The following is a 24,086-nucleotide window of genomic DNA, read 5'->3' on the forward strand; positions in this document are numbered from 1 at the left end:
TTTAAGAAAAAAGGGGGACTCCAGTGAAAACGAGAGGGGGGATTTTCTTCTCCCTCCTCCCCACATTGGAAGCGGTGGGGCAAAACATGCAGCAGTAGATCCATAAGAATAAGGAAGGAGTAAAGGGAGGAGTTGTGGTTAAAAAAAAACAGGAGAGACTGAACTGGACTACAGTTTACAAAAGAAGATTTGGACAGAGTTAACTTTGGATAGAGATAATCTGAGTAGCTTTCCTGGACTGTGGGTTAAAATAGGGAAAATAAAATGACTTTCCCTTTTTTGCACTGACATATAAATCATTATGAGAAGAAAAGTAAGGAACAAGGATGATATCTACTGGGCAAAGAAGACATAACTGAAGAACTGTGGAAGTGATGAATAACCCTTCTTTGTTTTTCTTTCTCTTTTCCTGGATATCTTATAACCCATAACCATGATGGCAAACCTATGCCATGCGTCCATAGGTGGCACATGGAGCCATTTCTTAAGGCACATGAGGCGTTGCCCTGTCAGCTGCAGCGCACATGCTGATTTTGACCTTCATTTTTGGCTATTTTTCACCCTCCGGAAGCTTCTCTGAAACCTCCAGAGGGCAAAAAAAAAGCCCAACGTGCAAACTGGAAGTTCAGGAACAGACTTCCAGTTTGTACATTGGGTCATTTTTCTCCCTCTGGAGGCTTCAGGATGGGATCTAGGACTTTTTGTCTCCTACTTTTGGCCACTCCTGCTTCTCTACAGGCGTTTCTCCTGAGGGGGTGGAAGGAAGGAATTTTTTAGGAAATGAGAAAGGACAATTAATATAAATCCAATAAAAGGAGAAAGACGTAAAAGATTTTGCCAAAATGCCTTCCTCCCTCTCTCTCTCTTTACTCCCCCCCACTTCCTTTCCCCCCATCAATACAGGGCCCAGTGCTCCTTCTTCACATCCCGGAGCTGCAGGTGCCTGCAAAGTCAGGAAAGGAGATGAAAAGAGGGAGGGAACTCTCCAAGGGTGAGCAAATAAAAAGACACGCCGAAACATCTGCAGCTGCCATGGCTGTGAAACGGGATGCCCTGTCTCTTTGCTCCCTGGCACGCTTGGCCAAGGTTCCCCAATCCACCAATCCATCACTCTCTCTCTCTGTGTCCCCCCCCCATGGCTCAGCATGAAGAACTGGAACATCTATTCCCGCAGAAAATGAGAAGCAGATTTCAAGAGAACGTTTCATTCCTCTGCAGAGCTGTGGGTCGCAGTGTTTGCGCGTTAAGGCAGGAAAGTGCATGGCTCTCCATTGGGCAATCTGCTACTTTTCCTCCTCTATGTTTTTCCTGGCTTTGGAGAGGGGTCCTTAGGTTGTTGTGTGTCCCCCACCCCCAATTGCCTGCCCAACAAAGAGAAGTTCCGAAAGTACAAGCAAAGGGGACGAGAGAGTAAAGGAAGATCCTAAAAAATCAGGTGGAACAACATGATGACTTCTTTTTACCAGATTATGATAGAAAGCACCTCCACATATTGTGTTATGATAATGTATGCTGGCTTGACAGCCGCAGACAAAAAGGCATTACAGAGCATGATAAGCACAACACAAAAAATCATGGGCTTCCCCCTGACCCCACTGGATGATATCACCAGAACCTGTTGCCTCAGCAGAGTGAGGAAAGCTTCAGGGATGATTCTCACCCTGGTCAGCACTTTTTTATCTCCTACCATTGGGCAGGAGATATAGAAGCATAGCCAGCCAAACGAATAGACTGAAAAATAGCATTAATCCTTGGGCCATCAGATTTCTGAATGCAACATAACACCAACATCAAATTTAATATGATAGACTTGCAGGGCCAGTGCAACGTGCAACATGTTTATGCCAGTGTAATGATGTTATATACGTACATGTATATGGGAATGTTTGCTAATTATTACTTATTTGGTTCTAGGAATTTCTTTTCTTTCTTTTATCTATTGATTTATTGAGATGTATTTTGTCTTTTTGGAGGGAAGGCACCAAGGGAGGCTCATTCAATTTCACTGTACACATGTTGTGCATTGACAATAAAGGTTTGATTTGATTTGAAATAATCAAGCAGAAAAAGAAGCCTAATCAAGGAAATACTTAGCAGAAAACTTCCACCAACAAGGCTAGCTACTGTATACGAATGGGGAGCAAATTCTATACTCACTACAATTGATGATTTATCTAGTCAGATAACGTCTACTCTGGTCTGCAAGCAAATAGCCATGGACAGAGACCATCAAGGACTCCACAGTTCAACCATGAGCTACAAATATTCTCTTCTATTCAAAATAAGCCAGTGTCAGTTCTTTCTAGAAACCCTGTTTTTAATATTTATCTTACAATTTTCACTTCTATACAGGAAAGAGTGCTTAACAGTGTCTTCTGTATAATTCTATGGAGTTGCATAACAACCTCTTCAATTAGTTAATAGCATATAAGGTGTCATCAAATCAGTTGTAACTCTTATGATGATAGAGATAGATATTTACAGAATGAATATCCATCACATGGATAAGGTACAAATATGGTGTATGAAGAGCAGAAGAGCCAATAATTGTTTTTGGGAGTTGATGGTAAGATGAATTGATGTAAACAGTTAATAATATGTTATGTAATAGTATACATGTGGCTATATGTTATGAAAATGAAAAAATAAAAAAACTTTGTGTGTGTGTGTGTGTGTGTGTGTGTGTGTGTATGTATGTATGTATGCATGCATGCATGTATGTATGTATGTATAGGTGGAGACAGCAGCCATGCATGTGTTAACTCTGTCAGTATCCAATAGGACTGAGTCTACAAAGTGACATCATAGTACCTGAGGTGTCTCCTCCCGCTTTTGACGAAGTTGATAAGTAGACTGCTGTGCTCTATTAGATTGCTCTTCACTAATCATCTCTCTAGTGTCCTTCTCTACTGTCCCTCTGCGACACACAGAGTCCAGGATGGGGCTGGCTGCTGTCTCCACCTGCTCAGAGAAAGGGCATATCAGGTAAGTAACCAACGCCCATTCTCCAAAGTTGGTGGAGACAGCAGCCATGCATGGGACATACAAAAGCTTGGCCTGCCAACGGGTGGGATTGTGTGTGGCCTAGATGTCTGATGAGGGAACCACCTGTTGTAGAACTCGCCTTTCGAAAGCCGCATCAGCCGATGCATAGTTATCCACCCTTTAGTGGCGAATAAACGGAGTTGGCGTAGTCCATGTGGCCGCCCTGCAAATTTCCTCTATCGAGACTTGCATAGTCCACGCCGCTGAAGTTGCTGTGCTGCATGTTGAATGTACTGTGATGTTAGATATTGGAGTGAGGTGATGAGCCTGATATGCTTTCAAGATGGAAGACCTGATCCAGCACCCTATAATCAAAGATGAGGTCCTTAGTCCCTTGTTGGAGTGAAAAGAGATGAAAATGGCCTCAGTACGTTTGAAGTCAACCGTTCTGCTGATGTAGACTTTGAGGGCACGGCGCACATCCAGCGTGTGCCACTTTCGTTCAAGCCTGTGTGTGGATTGGGATTGGAACAAAAGTTAGGAAGAGTTAATTCTTGAAATCTATGGAAGGCTGAATTAACTTTAGGGACGAAGGTGGGGTCGAGCCGAAGGACGACTCTGTACAGATGGAACACACACAGATCAGATCTGATGGACAGCACCGCCAATTCCAAGACTTGCTTCGCCGATGTGATGGCGACTAGAAAGACTGCCTTCAGCGTGGGGTGTTGTAATGAGGAAGACCTCAAAGATTCAAATGGTGGTTCGGTGAGGAAGTCAAGGACTTTGGCAAAGTCTCACATAGGGAATCTATGGGTGACCGGAGGGCTGAGGTTGGAAGCACCCCTAAGGAATCGTCGGACATGCGGGTGCAAAGAGAATGGTTCGGAATGATGCAGAGAGAGGACTAAAGGCCACAACCTGCTGCCTTAGGGTGTCAGGAGAAAGTCCTTTGTCAAGGCCCTTGTTGAAAAAAATCTAAGACGACAGCTACTGAAGCTTTGAGAGAAATAATATCTCGAGGACAGCAGTAAATGTTTGCCAAGAGTCTTCATAAATTCTATTAGTAGACGTCTGAATTGTCCTGATTACCTTATCAGAGAGATTAGCCGATATCAAGGCCACCTGCTCAGCTTCCAGGCGGTTAGACGAAGCCATTGGAGGTTGGGGTGATGAATGGACCCTTGTTGAAGAAGAGACTCAAGCATGGGGAGCTGCCATGATGGACCCACCAATAGATTGACTAGGTCCACGTACCATGGGCGGCGCAGCCAATGGGAGCAATAAGGATGAGCTCCTCCTCCTCCTCTAGCATCTTGTGATCTCTCTCTATATCAGGGGGAAGGGAGGGAAGGTGTACAGAAGCCCGGAGGGCCATCTGCACCTTAAAGCGTCCGTCCCTTCCACTCCTGGGGTCGTGTATCAAGCGAAGTATCTGGGAAGTTGTTTGTTTGATCATGTTGCGAAGAGATCCAAAACTGGAATCCCGTACCGCCTGGTCAACTGTCTGAAGATGCGATGATTCAGGCTCCATTCCGCTATGTCAATCATTGTGTGACTTAACCAGTCCGCCTGTGTTTTGTTGATGCCTGAGATATGTTCCGTGCAGAGAGATAGCAGGTTGGTTTCCACCCAGATCCCTAGGCAAAAAGCTGAGTCCATAAGTGAGATGGCCCTCGTCCCCCCCCCCCCGGCAGTTGACATGCACCTTGGCCATCGTGTTGTCTGTGGGAATCAGCATGTGGGAGTTGCGTACTGATGACCGAAAGTGGAGGAGGGCCAGGTGGATTGCCCTCAACTCTAGCCAATTCATGCTGTAGGCTAGGTCAGAGCTGGACCACAGGCCTTGGGCCACCTGAGAGTCTAGGTGAATGCCCCACCCGGTGAGACTGGCATCTGTCATGACAACAAGACGCTGGGGCTCCATGAAGAGGGACCCCTGGGAGATGGCCGGGGAGACCCACCACTCTAGAGATTGGATCACCTCAGGAGTCAATCTGACCTTCACCAAAGAACAGCTATTGTTGTTCTTCTGGAACGGCTACAGGAACCACTGGAGGCAGCAACTGTGAAGCTGTGTCCACGGGACGATGGAGAAGCATGAGACCATCTTCCCTAGCAACTGAGACAGTTGGATCAGCAGAACCGGTTGCTTGCTCCTCACTTCCCGGAGAATGATCTGTTGCTCTAGAGACAGGAAGACCTTCCCTTGAACAGAATCTATCAGGGCTCCCAGGTGCACCAACCAGAAGGTGGGAACTAAATGTCACCAGTATGGTGGTCTGGAGCACCAGTATGGTGGTCTGGAGCACCAGTATGGTGGTCTGGAGCACCAGTATGGTGGTCTGGAGCACCAGTATGGTGGTCTGGAGATCCTGAAGAGGCTGATTGTGCGACCTGGACAGGGAAACTTGTAGGAAAATTTTTTAGAAGAAAAAGGCAATTTAATTTAGGAATTTTGATAAAAGTTGTGAGAGAGCCAGTCCAAGATCGACTAAGTCTAAAAAGCGGGAGGAGACATTTCATGTGCTATGATATTACTTTGTAGTCTCAGTCCTATTGGATACTGACAGAGTTAACCCATGCATGGCTGCTGTCTCCACCAACTTTGGAGAATGAATATTTCACATGGCCTAAACATAATCTGACAAAGGGCTTATGTTATGTTACGTTATGCAGCCACTTTTTATTATACACTAAACATCTCACAAGTGAGCTAAAACTAGAATACATGAAGAACAAGGATACAACAGCATAGATTCAAGAAATTAACTTTTCCGCTGGGGTAAAAGGTTTTCTGTTGATTGAAATAATTCAGAAAATTAGTTCAGATATCATAAGAAATGCTTCCCAAGGATACCACGAATGACATATACGAGTTTATCAGAATTGGTACCAGAATGGAATCCTGAGAAACCATCCTGAGAATAACACTGCCTATATTCATGTCACAGAATCGTTTAACATTCTTAATTGCCTAGAAGGATGTTGCTTAACAATGCTTAATGCCATAATTATGTTATTGACAAAATCTGAATGAAAGATGTTTGAAGGAAGATGCCCATGTAATACAAGTCTGAAACGTTAAGGTAGAAAGTATGCTGATAATATCAATCTTAGAAAAGCCATTATTAGAAATGATGGACCAAATGACTTTTTTAATTTTCACCATATGTGCATTCTAATCATTGATATTCTCAAGTGAAAATTTATAAGAACCATTATGTTATGAGAGCTATTAAATACTAATGTATCAAATGGACACATGAGTCTTGGGCACTGGAACATATGTGTGGAAAGCAGATTATGAATTTCAATATTAATCTGCACATGAGGCAAGTACTAAAAATACCATGAATCCATTAACTGACATTAACACAATTCAGTCAGTAGGCATCTACTGTTGCAAGTCCATCAGTTGCAAGAGATAGATATTGGACAGCATATAATTGTAATGTCTAATACTTTACTTTTATATGATTATAATAGCCCGAAGATAATTGCTTTGTTATATATATCCAATTTTATCAATCCTTGTGGCTGACTTACTAAATATTTCTATTATTAAACAGCTGTTCAATCCTAGCACTGGAAATTAACAATCCAAAATACTGTCAATATACTCCAATTAAGCTGCTTTACACTTTATCTACAAATGGCATATGTGATAGAGGGAGTGGTATTGTATTGATCTTGTTTCATCTCTCAGTGTTCAATATGGTTCAATATGGTTTCTATTCAAAGTTGCATAACTTTAAGCAATTTTCATTTAAGGTGTTCAATCCTAGCACTGGAAATTAACAATCCCAAATACTGTCAATATACTCCAATTAAGATGTTTTACACTTTACCTACAAATGAGATTGATGAGAAATACTTTAAGTTTGTTATGAATTTTGAAGTTGTACATGAACTTTTTATGAATAAAGAAATTGTACCTTTGTCCAACCTGGAAATTTGAGATAGGTGTCTTGAGGCAAATCTGGAATTTCACTAGGAATGGAAAAATTGCCAGTATAAACACTCGGCCCTTCATATGTTGATACATTTTTTCCAGATATCATATGATTGAAGCCTCCTTGCACTGCTCTGTCAATGTCCAGGGGATATATTTCCCAGTCAAAGAGGATATCTTGAGCAAGAGTTAAATTCACAATCAGACCCTGAAAATAAATGTATTATAAATTTGTCAAAGAAGAGTTTGACTGCTTTACAATTCCCTCTCTCCCTCCTTCCTCCTTCCTCTGTCTATCTGTCTGTCTGTCTGTCTGTCTCTCTCTCTCCTTCTGCCTAGGTTTTTTGCCCTCTTACAGCTTTAATTGGAAGGCCTCAGTCTAGTGACTACATAGACTCGGATAATTTAATGCAGGTCATCCCATGAAAATAGTAGATATTTGGGAGCTCTGGAGAAACATAGATTCTATTGATATTTTTCAAATGGATTTCTGCTCTGCTTCGATAAATGGCATATGTGATAGAGGGAGTGGTATTGTATTGATCTTGTTTCATCTCTCAGTGTTCAATATGGTTCAATATGGTTTCTATTCAAAGTTGCATAACTTTAAGCAACTTTCATTTAAGGTGTCCCTTTTTTATATTACACAATTCTTACAGAATTCTCTTTAACAAAAGATGGGAACAGTCATAGCCTTACAATCTACTGGGATGGGAAGTCTATAGGTGATTATTTTGGTCCCATATCATTTGGATCTTTTTTTAATCTGAGACCCAATTGTGGTTGATGTTGCACAAGGTTTCTATTTCTATTTATGGAAATTGTTTTAACAAAAAATAATGGGTGATTATATTTCTGACATCTGAAATATATTGTGCTAGATTGTTGCAAGGCATATTTTTTCTGATGTTATTTCATTGGCAAGGGATGTTCATTAGGAATTTGAAGCTACTTGTCATTAACATGTTGAAGTAATAACACTCAGGTCTACTTCATAATACTGTATCTGCACCAGAAAAAGCTGAGCATGGTCAGAACAGTGCTATGATGGGATAGATGTGACTTAATAAAAAATGAATCATGATAAAGTAGAGATTTTGTAGGTCAGTGAATTCAAGGGAATGGGAATTTGAGGAATAGCTTGATCTGAAATGGCATATTCTCTCTCAGAAATGTAATGTGAATATATTACTTGAGTCAAAGATATTATCAAATCTTTATAATAGAAGGGTGTACTATCAATTCCAACTGGTTTACTAATTATATTCTGACTTGGACAAATCTAACAACAGTGGTTAGCAAAATGATAACCCTGTGATTGGACAATTACTATGCATTCTTTGTGAAGTTGCTACAGGTGAAGGTCTGTGAATGTCTGGTCCAAACCCTTAACTGGTACAAAATGCAATATTTGGATTGCTGAGTGAGGCCCTTCAAGGTGCATGTTTTTGACATATAAGAGTGCAAACAATTTGAAAAGGGATTATCTGAAGAAAGACTTCATCTCTAAGGCTTGATCAAATGATACAATCATTGGAGAAAATCCTACTTCATATACTAAGAACCCCTCCAAACCTCAATAACCTAAATTATTTATCCAAATAGCCAAAGATGTTACTTTAGAAGGTAGCTTATAACATTAACAGAAATAGCTCAAGTGCAAAAGCTGTCAATATATTAGCATCTCCTCTAAAGCTCCATTTTAAAAGATTCTTTGTAAGATAAATTTAATCTAGAATTTTGATCTCACCTTTATATTTTAAATTTCACGGTACAATATAATTTGCAAGTTTCCACATCCTGTAGTGAAGCAGTTGAACACATGAAAGCTATGTTCCTTAAATTAACCCATGAAGATATCTTTTTCTGCTTTTTCTATTTTTCACTAAAACTATAGTTTGTGGTAACATACCAAGGTTGCCTCCAAAACTGGCAAGAGTTTTCAAGAGAGAGAGATACTAATTTACATTTCTATATTTTCCTTAATAATAATACTGGTGCATATATAAAACATCTAAATATCAAGTCGTACACAATTCAACTGATAAAAGTCATATAGTTCTGATAACAAATCCTTGCCATCAAAGTCAGAGTTGGCAGCAGACTACATTCTGAAAAATAAATCCATTCAAGGCAATCCATAAAAGGATTGACATGGAGAAAATAAACTTCTGTGATTGTAAAATAAATGATATTCAAACTTTTATGCCAAACCTTCTGGGAGATTGTTCCCTGATGTTGAAAGACACTAAGGACTAGAAAGAGAAAATTACTTCATAACTAATCAGCATCAAAATTGGATTGGCACAAACCGCAGGTCTTCAGATTACAGTTAGAACAAAAAGAACATACCTACTGATACTTTCAAATTTACTTTAGATAATGTAAATACAAAGGATGATAGGGAGGAGCTGTACTCCTCTAGCAAGTCTGTAAGAACTACATGATCTGAATAACTGTTCACATTTCCAAAGGAGGGTGCCTGTTGAGATAACACCTCTTCATAAAACACTGTATTGCATCTTGCCTGCATTAGATCAATGCCAATGGCATACAAGGCTTGGTCAGATTGTTTATTATGCATATTTCTAATCACCCTCACATAGCCGCCAAAGACAGCAGTGATTTTGGACTACTATTCAAGTATAGTGTTCTTCTTAATTAAAGAGATACAATAGTATTTCAAAACTTTTTCTTTTCTTCTCAAACTATAAACTCAAACTACTTCCTCTAAATACTATACCTCTATAATATTCACTCCATAGTATTAGAAGTGTTGCTTTGTGTTCAAATAACCAGGCAAATTTATACTTGACTGGATATTTAAGACAATTGAAACTATACCTTGAAGTCATTGTTGTATCGTCCATAATTGACTCGACCCATATTTTCTATCAACAGATCCAGATTGGCACCTGCATTCCCAGTTATGTTCAATTTCAAGGATTTCCTTCTTTCAAGAATTCCCTGTGGAATCTAAATGAACAATATATTTTAAAGTTAAACCCAAAACAAGACACAGTACAAAAGCTATATCATTATCCCCCAGTGTCTTTTTCAGAGGTATCTGCATTTTGATGGGAGGTTTTAGAAAATGCCTATCACCAACTGTGTTAATTCATAATATGACTTGAATCAAAATTATCATAGTCATTTATATAATTCAAAATTTTTCAGGTGTTTTCTTTAAATAAAATGAGTACTTCTGAAGGAATTCAAATTTCCCCACCCTCTACGGTCAGAAAGTTTAAATAACTGACAAAAAACAAATAAGCATGGTAGGTATATAAAAATATTAAAACAATATTCCCCATTTGCTTGGCGTTTCATTCTTTTTTAAAGTCAAAAATTCATCTTTGTTTCTCTGATTGATGTCATAAACCACTCTTGGATATATCAAGACATCTTTATTGGATTCAGTACATTCAACCAAATTTTTAAAAAAGGATGGAAATCTTTAGGTTGTTGGGCTCCCATTTAACATCTTTGTGAAATAAAAGGTGGAACTGTGATGCAAAATGCATGGCGCTATACATGAAGAGAGGATTTAGGAGGTTCTTAGCTTTTTAAAAAATCTATTAACTCTACTGAGTATTTGACTACACTTTTAGCTTCTGTTTCAAATTGATAAGAAACAGTACCACCAATTTTCAACAACAATAGTTAGAGGAGCCAGGGGCTAAAAGAAGAAATTTGGAGGGTGGAGTGGCAAAAGAATTTCAAACATAACAATCTCAACTAAGATCAAAAGATAATGTACACTTGCCAGGTTCACATCCTCTTTCTTTTCTCCTTCCATTGATTGTTTTTAATCCTCAGAGAAAACATAGTGTAGCATCACAATCTGCTTTGATGATACTTATAGTCACTGTTCAAATCAATTTCAAACCTATTGCCACCCAAAGTTACATAACAGTATTTGAAATCCAATACAGTCTAAATCAATCCACCACTTCCTTGCTCCTCTCATTGCCAGCACAATGCTAAAGGACAAAAGAGAATCTTCTTCATGTATCTTTAGTTAAAACCCTGACGTGAGAGCACACATGGCTTTGGCTCAGCATCATCTCAGAAAATATGCATTTCAATGCATTCCTTCTAATTTTTAGGAAACAATCAGAACAGATCATTCAGAAATAAATTTCCTATGGCCGTGATGGCGAACCTATGGCACACTTAACAAAGTTGGCACGCGGAATCATGTCGCCTGGTACGCCATCCATCAGGAGGCTGATTGGCATCTGTGCATGAGTGTAGAAACCAAAAGTTAATTCAGCTCCTCTTACCTTGTGTGAGAAAATGAACTTTTGGCTGCTCTCTTGGCATTCGGGGCCCGACTCACTCGGTGGGTCACATGCTCGACCTCGTATTCCTCTCGGAGCTGTGGAGTTGTGATCTTGGTTTGAGGGGTAATGAGATCTTGCCCCTGTCATGGTCGGACCACTACCTACTGAGGCTTGACTTTCGGAGACAAAACCCCCACTGTAGGGAGGAGGAACCGATTAAGTGGTTCCACCCCAGGCGCCTTATGGACCCTTTGGGCTTTCAGACGGAGCTTGGAGTTATTCCTGATACCCTCATCCGCAGTCCGGCGGAGACTCTGGTTGTTGCCTGGAATTCAGCAGCGACAGAGGCTCTTAACCGGATTGCGCCTTTACGGCCGATCCGAGGCAGTGGATCCAGGAGGGCCCCTTGGTTTACCGAGGAACTCCGGGAGATGAAGCGCCGAAAGAGACGCCTAGAGCAACGATGGAGATCCAGTAAGTCTGAGTCAGACCGAGCGCTTTTAACATCTAGCATCAGAGCTTACCTTCGGGCAATTAGGACGACAAAAAGGACACACATTGCCTCTCTGATTGCTTCCACTGAGTCGCGCCCAGCCGCCTTGTTCAGGATAACCCGTTCCCTCCTAAACAGGAGGGATACGAGCGATCATTTGCAAGGCAGAGCTGAGGATTACGTCCAATTCCTCGCGGATAAAGTTGCTCGGCTTCGGATGGACCTGGACTCCAATTGCACAGAGCCAGCCGAGGTACCAGGGGAGAATCTGGAAGGACATCACTGGATTGATTTTCAAGCTGTTACGCCTGAGGACGTGGACAAGGCCATGGGGGCTGTAAGTGCCTCCACATGTGTACTGGACCCGTGCCCCTCCTGGCTGGTCGCTAACAGCAGGGAGGTGACACGGGGCTGGATCCAGGCGGTTATTACCGCCTCCCTTCGGGAGGGGTTCTTTCCCCCCACTCTAAAGGCGGCGGTGGTGAGACCCCTTCTGAAGAAGCTATCTTTGGATCCAGCCGTGTTAAACAACTTTCATCCAGTCTCCAACCTCCCCTTTGTGGGGAAGGTTGTTGAGAAAGTGGTGGCCTTTCAGCTCCGGCGGCCCTTGGAGGAAACCGATTATCTAGATCCCTTCCAGTCGGGATTTAGGCCTGGCTACAGCATGGAAACCGCTTTGGTCGCATTGATCGATGATCTCTGGAGAGCCAGGGATGGAGGTTATGCCTCCGTCCTAGTGCTCCTTGACCTCTCAGCGGCCTTCATTACCATCGACCACGGTATCCTTCTGCGACGACTGCGGAAGGTGGGGGTGGGAGGCACTGTCCTACGGTGGTTCTCCTCTTACCTCTCGGACAGGTCACAGTCGGTGTTGGTTGGAGGGCAGAGATCGACCCCTAGGCCCCTGAATTATGGGGTGCTGCAGGGTTCGGTCCTGTCCCCCCTCCTGTTTAATATCTACATGAAGCCGCTGGGTGAGATCATTCGACGGCACGGGATAAAATACCATCAGTATGCGGACGATACGCAGCTGTATCTGTCCGCCCCGTGCCAACTCAATGAAGCGGTTGACGTGATGTGCCAGTGCCTTGAGGCTGTTAGGGACTGGATGGGGGTTAACAAGCTTGTTCTCAATCCAGATAAGACCGAGTGGCTGGTGTGTTTCCCTCCTACTAATTGGCCAAGTTTTCCATCTCTCAGGCTGGGGGGTCAAACAGTACGCCCCTCAGACAGGGTACGCAATTTGGGAGTCCTCCTGGACCCACAGCTGACTTTTGAACACCACTTGTCGGCTGTGACCAGGGGGGCATTTGCCCAGGTTTGCCTGGTGCACCAGTTGCGTCCCTACCTGAACTGGGAGGCCCTCACAACAGTCACTCGTGCCCTTGTGACCTCTAGACTGGACTACTGCAACATGCTCTACATGGGGCAGCCCTTGAAGAGCATTCGGAGACTTCAGCTTGTCCAGAATGCAGCCGCGCGAGCGATCGTGGGTGCACCTCGGTTCACCCATGTAACACCTATCCTCCACGAGCTGCACTGGCTGCCTATTGGTCTCGCTTCAAGGCGCTAGTCGTCAGTTATAGACGCTTCAAGGCACTAGTCGTCACTTATAAAGCCCTTCATGGTATTGGACCTGGGTACTTGAGAGACCGCCTGCTGCCAATCACCTCCACTAGACCGATTAGATCCCACAGATTAGGCCTCCTCCGAATTCCATCCGCCGGCCAGTGTCGACTGGCGACTACCCGGAGGAGAGCCTTCTCTGTGGCTGCTCCGACCCTTTGGAACGAACTCCCCGTGGAGATTCGAACCCTCACCACCCTCCAGGCCTTCCGCAAAGCCGTTAAAACCTGGCTGTTCCAACAGGCCTGGGGCTAAAGAGCTGTTGCCCCCGTCTCGAATGGTATGACTGTTGTGTGTTTTTAAATTATATATTGTTATGTTTCGTTTTTTTATTTTTTGTCTGTACCCCCCCTTCCCTGATTTGATTTGTTAGCCGCCCTGAGTCCCCTTCGGGGGGAAAGGGCGGCATATATAAATATAATAAAATGAAATGAAATGAAATTCCATTGTCCAATTCAAAGACTATTTCGGTTTCAGGTTACCCTCCCCCTTCATTTTTAAAAGCATGGTGATGGGGAGAGCAATCTGGGCGAAAGCGGGGATAAACTGGCTGTAAAAGTTGGCAAATCCCAGGAAGCTTTGTAACTGTTTATGTGTTCTGGGTGGTTCCCAGTCAAGTACTGCCTGCACTTTTAAAGGATCCATTTCTATGCCCTGGTGTGAAATGCGGTATTCTAAGTAATCAATTTTTCTTGGTGGAATTCACATACTTTAGAGAGTTTAGCATAATGTTTGGCAGAGCAGAGTTTGTTCAGAACCGTCCCGACTAGTTTTACATGTTCTGCTTTGGTCTCAGAATATAGCAAAATGTCACATAAGTATACCAAACAGCACTTATATAAATGCTCCTGTAGCACTTTGTTTATTAATTACATAAATATTGCAGGGGACCCTTGTAACCCAAATGGGAGCACTTTGAATTGGTAGCATCCAAACGAGGTGTTAAATGCCATTTTCCATTCATCTCCCTCTTTAATTCTGATATGGTAGTAAGCCTCCCTTATATCCAACTTGAAAAAAATTTCCATTTAGTGAGGTGTGCTAACGTGTCTTTCATGAGGGGGACAAGATACATGTTCTCCGCACTGATCATATTCAGGTTCCTAAAATCGACACAGAGACTAGCTAGCTCAATGAAACCCCTTGCTAGGTTTTTCTCAATGAATGTCCTCAGTTCTTCCAGCTCCCTCAGACACATGCTATACATCTTGGGTTTAGGGAGTTTGGCCCCGGGTAGGATTTCTATCGCACCGTCAGTGGAGCGGTGCGGGGGAGGGGAGGTCATCAGAGGCTTTTTCGCTAAAAACCTCAACCAAGTCGTATTCTTTGGGTATGCCCTAGGTTGGCATAGTGTAAGTGGGCATTGCTGTTTCTTGCTGCTCTACCCCCTCAGTTTCTTTGTGTGGATTCTCAGCAAAAGTCACGTGCATCTGAACTCTTATGGTGCCTTGCTTCTAATTAATTTTGGGGTTCCATTTTGTCAACCATGCAAGACCCAAAACTAGTGACCATTCCATGCCAGGCGCCACTATAAATGTAAGCATTTCCTCGTGGTTTCCGATGCCTATCTGTAGAGGCTCAGTGGCAAGTGAAACTGGCTCCCCCTCTGCTATTGACCCACCAAGTTGGCAAAAAGCTATAGGACTTTTCAGCTTCTTTACATTAATCCTCAACTTTCTTACCAGAGTTGGGCTGATCAAACAGCCAGTGCACCCAGAGTCCACTAAAGCAGAGATTTTTATCCCCCTCTCCCAGTTGGGGATAAACAGTCTTAGGGGGTGGGTAAGCAGTTTAATTGGTTTGCTTACTAGTGGTTCATCCTCTGGATCGCTTCCGGATGAGTGTGGTTCCTCCTGCTGAGAAGCTGGGGTTTCATCCTCAAAGAGGGGAGGGGTGGAGATTCTACAATTCTGCTTCTCAGAGCCGTCTCCTTCCCGCGCGGGCCAGGTTGCGTAGGTTCCCCCCCCCCCCCCGGGCATTCTCGTTTCCTAGCCAGTGCTTGAGAATAGCATTATGCAGCTCGATGTCCCTCCTTTCCACACTTGAAACAGGCTGAGGGTTTAGGAGAAGATGCCATTTGCAGACTGAAAGACTCTTGCTAGCATTGGGGTGGGGATTTCTTCCACATTTGCCCCACTCAGTACTAGTTCCTGGCCCTGTCAATCTCTGCTTCTTCCGCAGTGAGATACCACTCATGTAGGTGGTTTGGTGCACCTCGAGCCATGCAGGCATTGTAGAGGTCATCACTCAGCCCATCCTTGAACCAGCTTGCTAGGATATCTTCTGGCCAGTTAACACGACACGCCAAGTCTCAGAATTCCTCGGTATACTCTGCCACTGGCTGGCGTCCCTGCTTCACAACTTTAATGCAGTTGCATGCTTTGCCATCTGTGATGGGGTCCTCGAAACATGGTCGCAGGGCCATAATGAAATGGTTGAGATCCTGCAGTTCTGGTGCATCAGCATCATGTAGGGTCACCATCCATCTGGCGGCGGCTACTTCCAGGGCTAGAGTAACTATTCGCACTCGGGATCCTTGGGTTTAAAAATCAAACCCATATTTTTGCATTTAGGTGAGCAGGTGTGGCACAAAGTATCCCAATTTTTTCGGGTTCCCATCAAACTTCACCCCCAGTTTTTCTTTATAATTGCAGGTTTCGAGGTTGGTTGGGAGCAGCCCCCAATCCATGTGCCAACTGGTGGGGAGGGTTTGCTGTGCCATCTGCTTAAACAGCAGGGCCTAGAAGGGGGTTAGTTCTCCTGGCATCATCTGCAGCTGCTGCCCTTCCAACACCTCTTGGTTGCTGTTCTGGCTCCCCCCGGATGTTGAGAGTTTCCAAAATCTCCATCACCAACTGGGTTACATGTCTGTTCAGATGATCCTCTCTCAGTAAGGCTTCATTTAGCTCCTCCTAGTCAGAGGGGGCTTCTAGCTCCAATTTCCATCCTGGTTTTCGGTTACCACGGGTAAAAGTGACTCCTCTGGTCCTCCCATTCCAGCCATCTTTCGTGCTGATACCGATTGACCAGTGGGGCTTTTTGGGGTCCTCCAGGTTCACTTCATCCTGTCCAACAGGATACATGGAGCAGGCCTCCGGTTTGGGGGGGGGGGGCTTGATGTCTCCCTCCAGCATTCAGCTTCCCCTTGTTCGCTGTTGTGCTTGAACATGGTTTGCAGTGTCCCCTCGGTAGAGCAAGTGTTGCTTCTCCGGGTTGACCATTTTGCAGAGATGTTGCTTTATGTAAGGGCTCCTCTCCTAACTTAAAAAAACTGAAGACTCTTGAAATGGAGTATTTCAAAAGGAACCTTTTATTAAGAAGAATGGAAGCCATTAAAGTCAAAGCAACATCTGAATCCTTAGGCAATGCAAGTAGAATTAAAGCAGTAGAGACCTCTCCCATTTGTTAGAATACAGATTCTAGCCAAAACACAGGTGTGAAGATGTTTCCTTTATCAACTCCCCTGAGAACTGAATAAACATACATTCCCATGGCTATCTTCCATTACACAGTAAAGTGCAATGTCCAGATGGCCATCATAAACGTTCCCCCAAAAGGTGATGGGATCTCAGGTATTTTGGCGCCAGGAAACCAGTTGTAAAATATCGGTTGTCACAGGCACTGCCAATAAATTGACTCCAAGGCCCCCCGCCTCCCAATTGTTTGGCAGTATCACTTTTAGGGATCTGACAGGTGGTCAGCAAGTTCAAAAGAATCCCCAACTGAGAATTACTGCTGTAGATTGGTTGATTCAGGGAATTTCTTTAGTGTTAACTAAGAGCGTTAGCTACCATATTTTTCAGAGTATAAGACACACCGGTGTATAAGACGCATCAAGATTTCGAAGAGGTAAGTAAGAAAAAAAGTTTTTGTCTTCCCCAGACCCCAGGAGCACTCTGCAGGCTTCAGCAGGGCTGGGGTAAGGCAAAAATGCCCCCATTTTTCACCAAAACAGGGGCATTTTTCCTTTCCCCCAGCCCTGCTGCAGCCTTCAGAGTGCTTCTGGAGGGTGGGGGAAGGCAAAAACACCCCTGTTTTGATGGAAAATGACCCATTTTTTACCAAAATGGTGGCATTTTCCCTTCCGCCAGCCCCGCTGAAGCCTGCATAATGCTTCTCGGGAGTGGGGGGAAGGCAAAAACACTCCTGTTTGGATGAAAAATGGCCCATTTTCCACAAGTTTTCAGCAAAACAGGGGCATTTTTTCCTTCCCCCAGCCCTGCTTAAGCCTGCAGAGTGCTTCTATGGGGTGGGGGAAGGCAAAAACACCCCCGTTTTGGAGAAAAATTGCATGTTTTTCACCCATTTTTCACAAAAATGGAATGTGGGGGCAGGGTTTCAGAAGGCAAAAATGGCTGAATTCAGTGCATGCACCAACATTTCCACACTCTTTTAGGGGGGGAAAGGTGCGTCTTATACTCTATAAGCATGTTATTGTGGGGTTTTTTTTCAGAGAAAAGATGTTAATCACGTATGAGTTGTTTTTTCTAAACTAAAATCTCATTAATCAGGTTAAATTGCCATTACGTGGGTTTGTGGTTGCGATTTGGGCACTCGGTCTCAAAAAGGTTCGCCATCACTGGCGTATAATATTGACAACTAAACAACTTAAGTTTACTGCCATTTATTTTATAAGTACAGTATATTGTCATGGCTATGTAACCTCAGCAGGGGTGTGTTTCTGCTGGCATTACTACCCGTTCACTCTGTGTGTGTGCGCAGTTGCCTGTAAATAGATCTGCACATGCGCAGAACATTAAAAATGTCAAAAAACATGCCGTGGCAACCGGGAAACCGGTTCGGGGGTGTGGTGAGCTTGCCATCCCTACTGGTTTAGTGACCCAGTCACAATTTCCATTACCCGAACCAGTACGACCAGTAGCAACCCACCTCTGGACCTCAGACGTTATTTTCTATAGGTGCCCTAAATCTGCAGAGAAGGAATACCTTAATATCCTAACATTAGCATTTTGTAGTTATAAATCTAGGATCCATAGCAATGAAAAGTAAACAAATTATTGTGACAATAGACTCTTAAGGCCCATCCATCTGAATTTATACTAATCCACAGTATTGGCATATTTCTAAGAAACTATTTTAATACATTTCTGCAAGGAGACTGCACTAGATAAAATGAAGAAGCAGCCTCTGAAACCTGGACTTTGCGTAATACAGCAAAATGAAGTTAAGAACAGTGTTAACATTGTTAGCAAGCCATATGTATGAATAACAATATAAGCAAATTTATCCATCAGTGACCATATAAAGCAATAAACAGTCTTCACCAAGCATCACAGAACTGATCTTACTTAGAAGATAGTACTTATTTGGCATTTTTAAATATTATTATTATTACATTACATACAAGAGACAGGATAATCCCTCAGAGAATAATAAATAGATAGAAGACAGACAGACAGACACACAGACAGACAGACAGATGTCCTCTTTGTAGACTTTAGCTCAGCATTCAATACCATCATACCGGACATTCTTCTAACTAAACTAAATCAGCTAGTGGTACCTGAACACACTTGTGAGTGGATCACAAGTTTCCTAACAGACATGAAACAGCAGGTGAAGCTAGGCAAAACCACATCAAATACCTGTACAATTAGCACAGGAGTCCCCAGAGCTGTATGCTCTCTCCACTTCTCTTCTCTCTATATACCAATGAATGCATCTCAAATGATCCATCTGTTAAACTACTGAAGTTTGCAGTGATACAACAGTGATTAGTCTCATTTGAGACAACAATGAAACTGCATACAGATGGGAGATTGAACATCTAGCCTTGTGGTGCGACCAGAACAATCTGGAACTGATCACACTCAAAACCGTAGAAATGGTGGTAGACATTAGGAGAAACCCTACCATACTACCACCTCTTACAATACTAGACAACACAGTATCAACAGAACTTCAAATTTCTAGGTTCCATCATATCTCAAGACCTAAAATGGAAACCTAACATCAAAAATGTCATTAAAAAAAACACAGCAAAGAATGTTCTTTCAGCGCCAACTCAGGAAGCTCAAATTGCTCAAGGAGCTGCTGATACAGTTCTACAGAGGAATTACTGAATCTGTCATCTGCACCTATATAACTATCTGGTTTGGTTCTGCAACCCAACAAGAGAGACACAGACTTCAGAGAAAAATCAGAACTGCAGAAAAAAACTTGCCTTCCATTGAGTACCTGTACACTGCACAAATCAAAAAGAGGGTCATGAAAATATTTACGGACCCATCGCATCCTGGACATAAATTGTTTCAACTCCTACTCTTAAAACGACACTATAGAGCACTGCACACCAAGACAACTAGACACAAGAACAGTTTTTTCTGGAATGCCATCACTCTGCTAAACAAATAATTCCCTCACCACTGTGAGGGAATTCACTATGCACCATTCACTAAGGCTGCATCACTATTACTATTAATCTTCTCGTCGTTCCTATCACCCATCTCCTCCCACTTATGACTGCAGGACTGTAACTTTGTTGCTTGTATTCTTACAATTTATAATGATTGTTTCCTGATTGCTTATTTGTACCCTATGGCTATCATTAAGTGTACCTTATGATTCTTGTCTTTTTATGTACACTGAAAGAATATGCAAATTCCTTGTGTGCCAAATCACACTTGGCCAATAAAGAATTCTAGATAGATAGATAGATAGATAGATAGATAGATAGATAGATAGATAGATAGATAGACAGACAGACAGACAGACAGACAGACAGACAGACAGACAGACAGACAGACAGACAGACAATCATAGCTATAACCACAAGAAAGCAGTTGTGATATGGTGCTTTACCCCATCCACAGAGATGTAGGCCCGATCACGAATGCCATCAAATGAAGAAAGAATTTCCTTGCTACAGTTTCTTGGTAACTTTGTTCTGTATAATGCGTATCCAAAATACTTGAAGAACAAAATAAAGACAAACACTGAAAATTATTTTAAGCAAGCACTGCATTTTTATAATGTAGCTACATTTATATCAATTTATATAGCCATATCACAATTGCAATTGGAAAGCACAAAAGGGGCTCAAACTAAATTTATTTTTTTACAAACACTCTACAGAAAAATTATAATATACAGGTTTCAAGGTTTAAAACTAAATCAAGTATTTGCTATTTAAGAGTCACCATTATCTTCACATATTTAGCAAGGAATGGTGGGGGAAATGGGACTTCGGATGCTGTGTACCTACATTGGTAATTCTCTTGTAAGTATTACAAACAAATAAGTTAGTTGGACAAGAACTGTTGAGAAAAGTTTGGAAAATCATTATGCAATATAAAAATATGTAATAATTTGTTTGTTTGAGATTAAGAGTATGGAAAGACATAGATTATTATCAGCATACCTCTGAATTGAACTAGTGTACATGGAACTAGTGTACATTTTCCATCATTTGGAGAATATTTGTTAATTGTGATAGAGGATGGCATGAAGTATAAGAAAGTGACAGAAGAGGAAGAGAGTCAAATCAAGCATCCTTAAGTTTGATATTGCAGTCAACACAAACAGGTTCAACAATCAGCATATCAGGGACGTGCAGTCACTAGAGGCAAGGGAGGTGGGGCCTCACCAGTCTCCTCAGGGAAAGGAAAGAATTTTAAATAATTTTTTAAAAATAATTAAAGCCAGGGTAGTTGGTACCAGATTTCAAGTCACAGTGGCTTGGTGTCTGCTCTCAGTATTAACTAGGAGGAGGCCAGAGGACTCGGGGCCTCCTTTGCATAAGGAATTTTTCGCCTTTTAAAAGTTAAGAAAGAGTTAAAAAGCAAAAAATTCCATATGCAAAGGAGGCACTGATTCTCCCGCCTCCTGATCGGGGAGCAGCGAATCATGCCTTATGAGCATGCTTACGTTGAGCACGCTTATGTTGGGCGGACAAGAGGAGAGTTGAGAGAGTTTCCACAGCTGGAAAAGATATGTGGATCGGACGGAGGGAGGGGGGGATTCAAATTTATTGTAATTAAATATGTAATTTTTTTATTGTGGAGTGTATGTGTGGGTGTGGGTGTTTCTTTCTTCACAGCGGTCCGGTGGGGTTGGAGGAGGTGGGGGGGCGAGGCGGCGGAGCGCGGAGGCAGCAGGGACGTTCTCGCCGCTGTGTCCCAACAGGCCAGGCTTCACGCGTTTATGTCCGCCATAAACGCGAGACGCCTGGCCTGTTGGACACAGTGGTGGTGGTGGGAGGAATGGGGTGGCTGGGCTGGCTGGCTGGGAGGGGGGAGCCCTTTAAAGCCCTGCTGCCGCATCTTCCCAGCAAGACTTCCTTTTGGTTCGCGGTTTCCCTTGCCTGCCTTAACTAACTTTAGAGTGCCGGCAGGCAGGGCTCGGCCGCCATTCAGCGAAACTTGTTTTGCTGAATGGCGGCCGAGCCCATGCCTTTAAGTGCCGGCTTGCCTTCCGGGTGTCCCGGCTCCATCTGAGATGCTTCTCGCTTCCGTCGCGCTCCACTGCCTTGTCCCCCCCGCCTCCTTCGACGACCAATCCTGCTGCCCCGGCCTGCAGCCAGCCCAGCACTGAGCGGGGAGGAGGAGGAGGAGGAGGAGGAGGAGGAGGAGGAGGAGGAGGGGAAGAGTGGTGAGTCCAGGCAGGGAGCAGGTCGGGCGGGGGGTGGGTGGGCTGGCTGCAGGTCGGGGCAGCAGGATTGTTCGTTGGAGGAGGTGGGGGGCAAGGCGGTGGAGCGTGATGGCGGCGAGAAGCATCTCAGATGGAGCCGGAACACCCGGAAGGGAAGCCGGCACTTAAAGGCATGCCGAAGTGCCGGCTTGCCTTCCGGGTGTCCCGGCTCCATCTGAGATGCTACTCGCCGCCGTCATGCTCCACTGCCTTGCCCCCCGCCTCCTCCAACAAACAATCCTGCTGCCCCAGCCTGCAGCCAGCCCAGCACCGAGTGGGGAGGACGAGGAGAAGAGCAGTGAGTCCAGGCAGGTCGGGCAGGTCGGGCGGGGGGGTGGGGGGGCTGGCTGCAGGCTGGGGCAGCAGGATTGTTCGTTGGAGGAGGCGGGGGGCAAGGCGGTGGAGTGCGACGGCGGCGAGAAGCAACACCCCTGCCGCTGTGTCCGACAGGCGTCTCATGTTTATGTCCATCATAAACGCGAGGCGCCTGTTGGACACAGCGGCGGGGAGGATGCTTCTCGCCGCCGCTACGGTCTTGCCTCACCAACGGTAACCCTCACCGCACGTCACTGCAGCGTGTTTAAATAAAAGTAGGACTAAATCTGTTACCACTTAATAAGCATAGAGCTAGGGGATATTGTTGAAGGAAACTTAGAATGAAATGGTTTACTAATGGTCTACAAATAATTGACTAGGTATTCCAAAGGTGCTTTTTCAAGAGACAACTGGACTTCCTGGTGTTTCTAGATGACTGAGAATCTGCATAGAAATCGACTGGCTAGTGTTTTCAATAGTCCTCAAATTCTGATATAATTTGTATTAATAAGGTGGTCCCTAACCTAATTTGTTACTTATTCTTTACAGATAAACAGATATATACAAATATATATGCTGGTCTTGTTGTATTCGGGTCTAGAAAATCTACGAGAACACACACACACACAATTTCCTGCTTGCTCCTCGAGATTTTTTTTTCAGAGTTTAATCTTTAATCAGAGGCTCAGAAACAAGATTTTCTTTCTGCTACATATTAATATAAAGATCCTTATGTGAAACATAGGAATGTATATTAAGTAAATCTGCTGTCTATTTGTTTAATCTTCGTACAAATTTTGTACTGCCTTTTTTGCCAACTCCAGAATTTTTCCTCTTATCTAGAAACTATTTTACCTATATCTAGAAACTATTACCACAATTCTTATCTCAGTAATAAAAACTATATTTAAATTAATGCTTTAAAAGGCGATTATTGTATTTAGTAGTAACTAGAAATTAATCCTGCCAATCCAATTTTATGGTATTGGCGAAACACCTAAAATGTTTTATTTTGCTTATTAGAGAAGCCATCATAGAACAGTGAGATATTTAAACATTTAGAATATTTAACGAAGCAGAAGAATTGTAGGCGCAGTGGTTAGAGTGTAGTACTGTAAGCTACCTCTGCTGACTGCTGGCTGTCTGCAATTTGGCAATTCGAATCCCACCAGGCTCAAGGTTGACTAAGCCTTCTATCCTTCCGAGGTCAGTAAAATGAGGACCCAGATTGTTGGGGGCATTATCAGCATATTCTATATATAAACTCTGCTTAGAGCTGTAAAGCTGTAAAGTATATAAGTCTAAGTGCTATTGCTATTTTAGAAGGCTTTCATAAAGAATATTAAAATAGTAGTAGCTAAGATCTACGGAAGGGGGGGATTATGCAATTTCATTATCTGGAACAATAGGAAAAATTATTAGAACTCCTGCTCATCTTCTACAAGTTGAACTGGAAGTTACTTTCTTTTAAAGTCTGGGTTGGTAAGCTTTTGGAAACAAGCTTGGGTAATATTTGGATTTGTTATTCCAACAAAACAGCTGGAGAACTTCCTTAAATGAATGTTGGACAAGTATTCTCTTTCTATGCCAACCATTTTCTTGGAATTCAAGAAGTAGTGAGACTTATTTATAATTTGGACACTAGGAAGGATAAGAACTACATGGTGATAACTAAAATCTGATACTTGTAGAAGTTGAAATTAGACCAAAATAAGATGAACAATCTATAGCTTTCTATAAAATTTGGCAACTATTTATAGCATTTAATTGTTTAATT

At 43.0% G+C, this 24,086-nt stretch overlaps 1 protein-coding gene across 2 annotated transcripts in view; it reads right to left on the reverse strand.

Moving 5' to 3' along the window:
- The window catches only part of GLB1 (galactosidase beta 1), a 224,857-nt gene that overhangs the window by 22,083 nt on the left and 178,688 nt on the right, over positions 1-24,086 (reverse strand). Inside the window, exons 13-15 of one of the 2 annotated variants that reach the window (XM_087713002.1) lie at positions 20,168-20,275; positions 9,785-9,916; positions 6,924-7,148 (exon numbers count right to left, since the gene is read on the reverse strand). In XM_087713002.1, coding sequence (XP_087569128.1) covers positions 6,924-7,148; positions 9,785-9,916; positions 20,168-20,275 — 465 coding nt within the window. The remainder of the gene's footprint in view (positions 1-6,923; positions 7,149-9,784; positions 9,917-20,167; positions 20,276-24,086) is intronic. The other variant, XM_087713003.1, reaches the window with a different exon arrangement.

The sequence above is a fragment of the Thamnophis sirtalis genome, unplaced genomic scaffold, assembly GCF_051295495.1.
Source record: "Thamnophis sirtalis isolate CommonGarterSnake01/CBP01778 unplaced genomic scaffold, rThaSir2_p1.2 scaffold_4, whole genome shotgun sequence".
Lineage (NCBI taxonomy): Eukaryota > Metazoa > Chordata > Lepidosauria > Squamata > Natricidae > Thamnophis > Thamnophis sirtalis.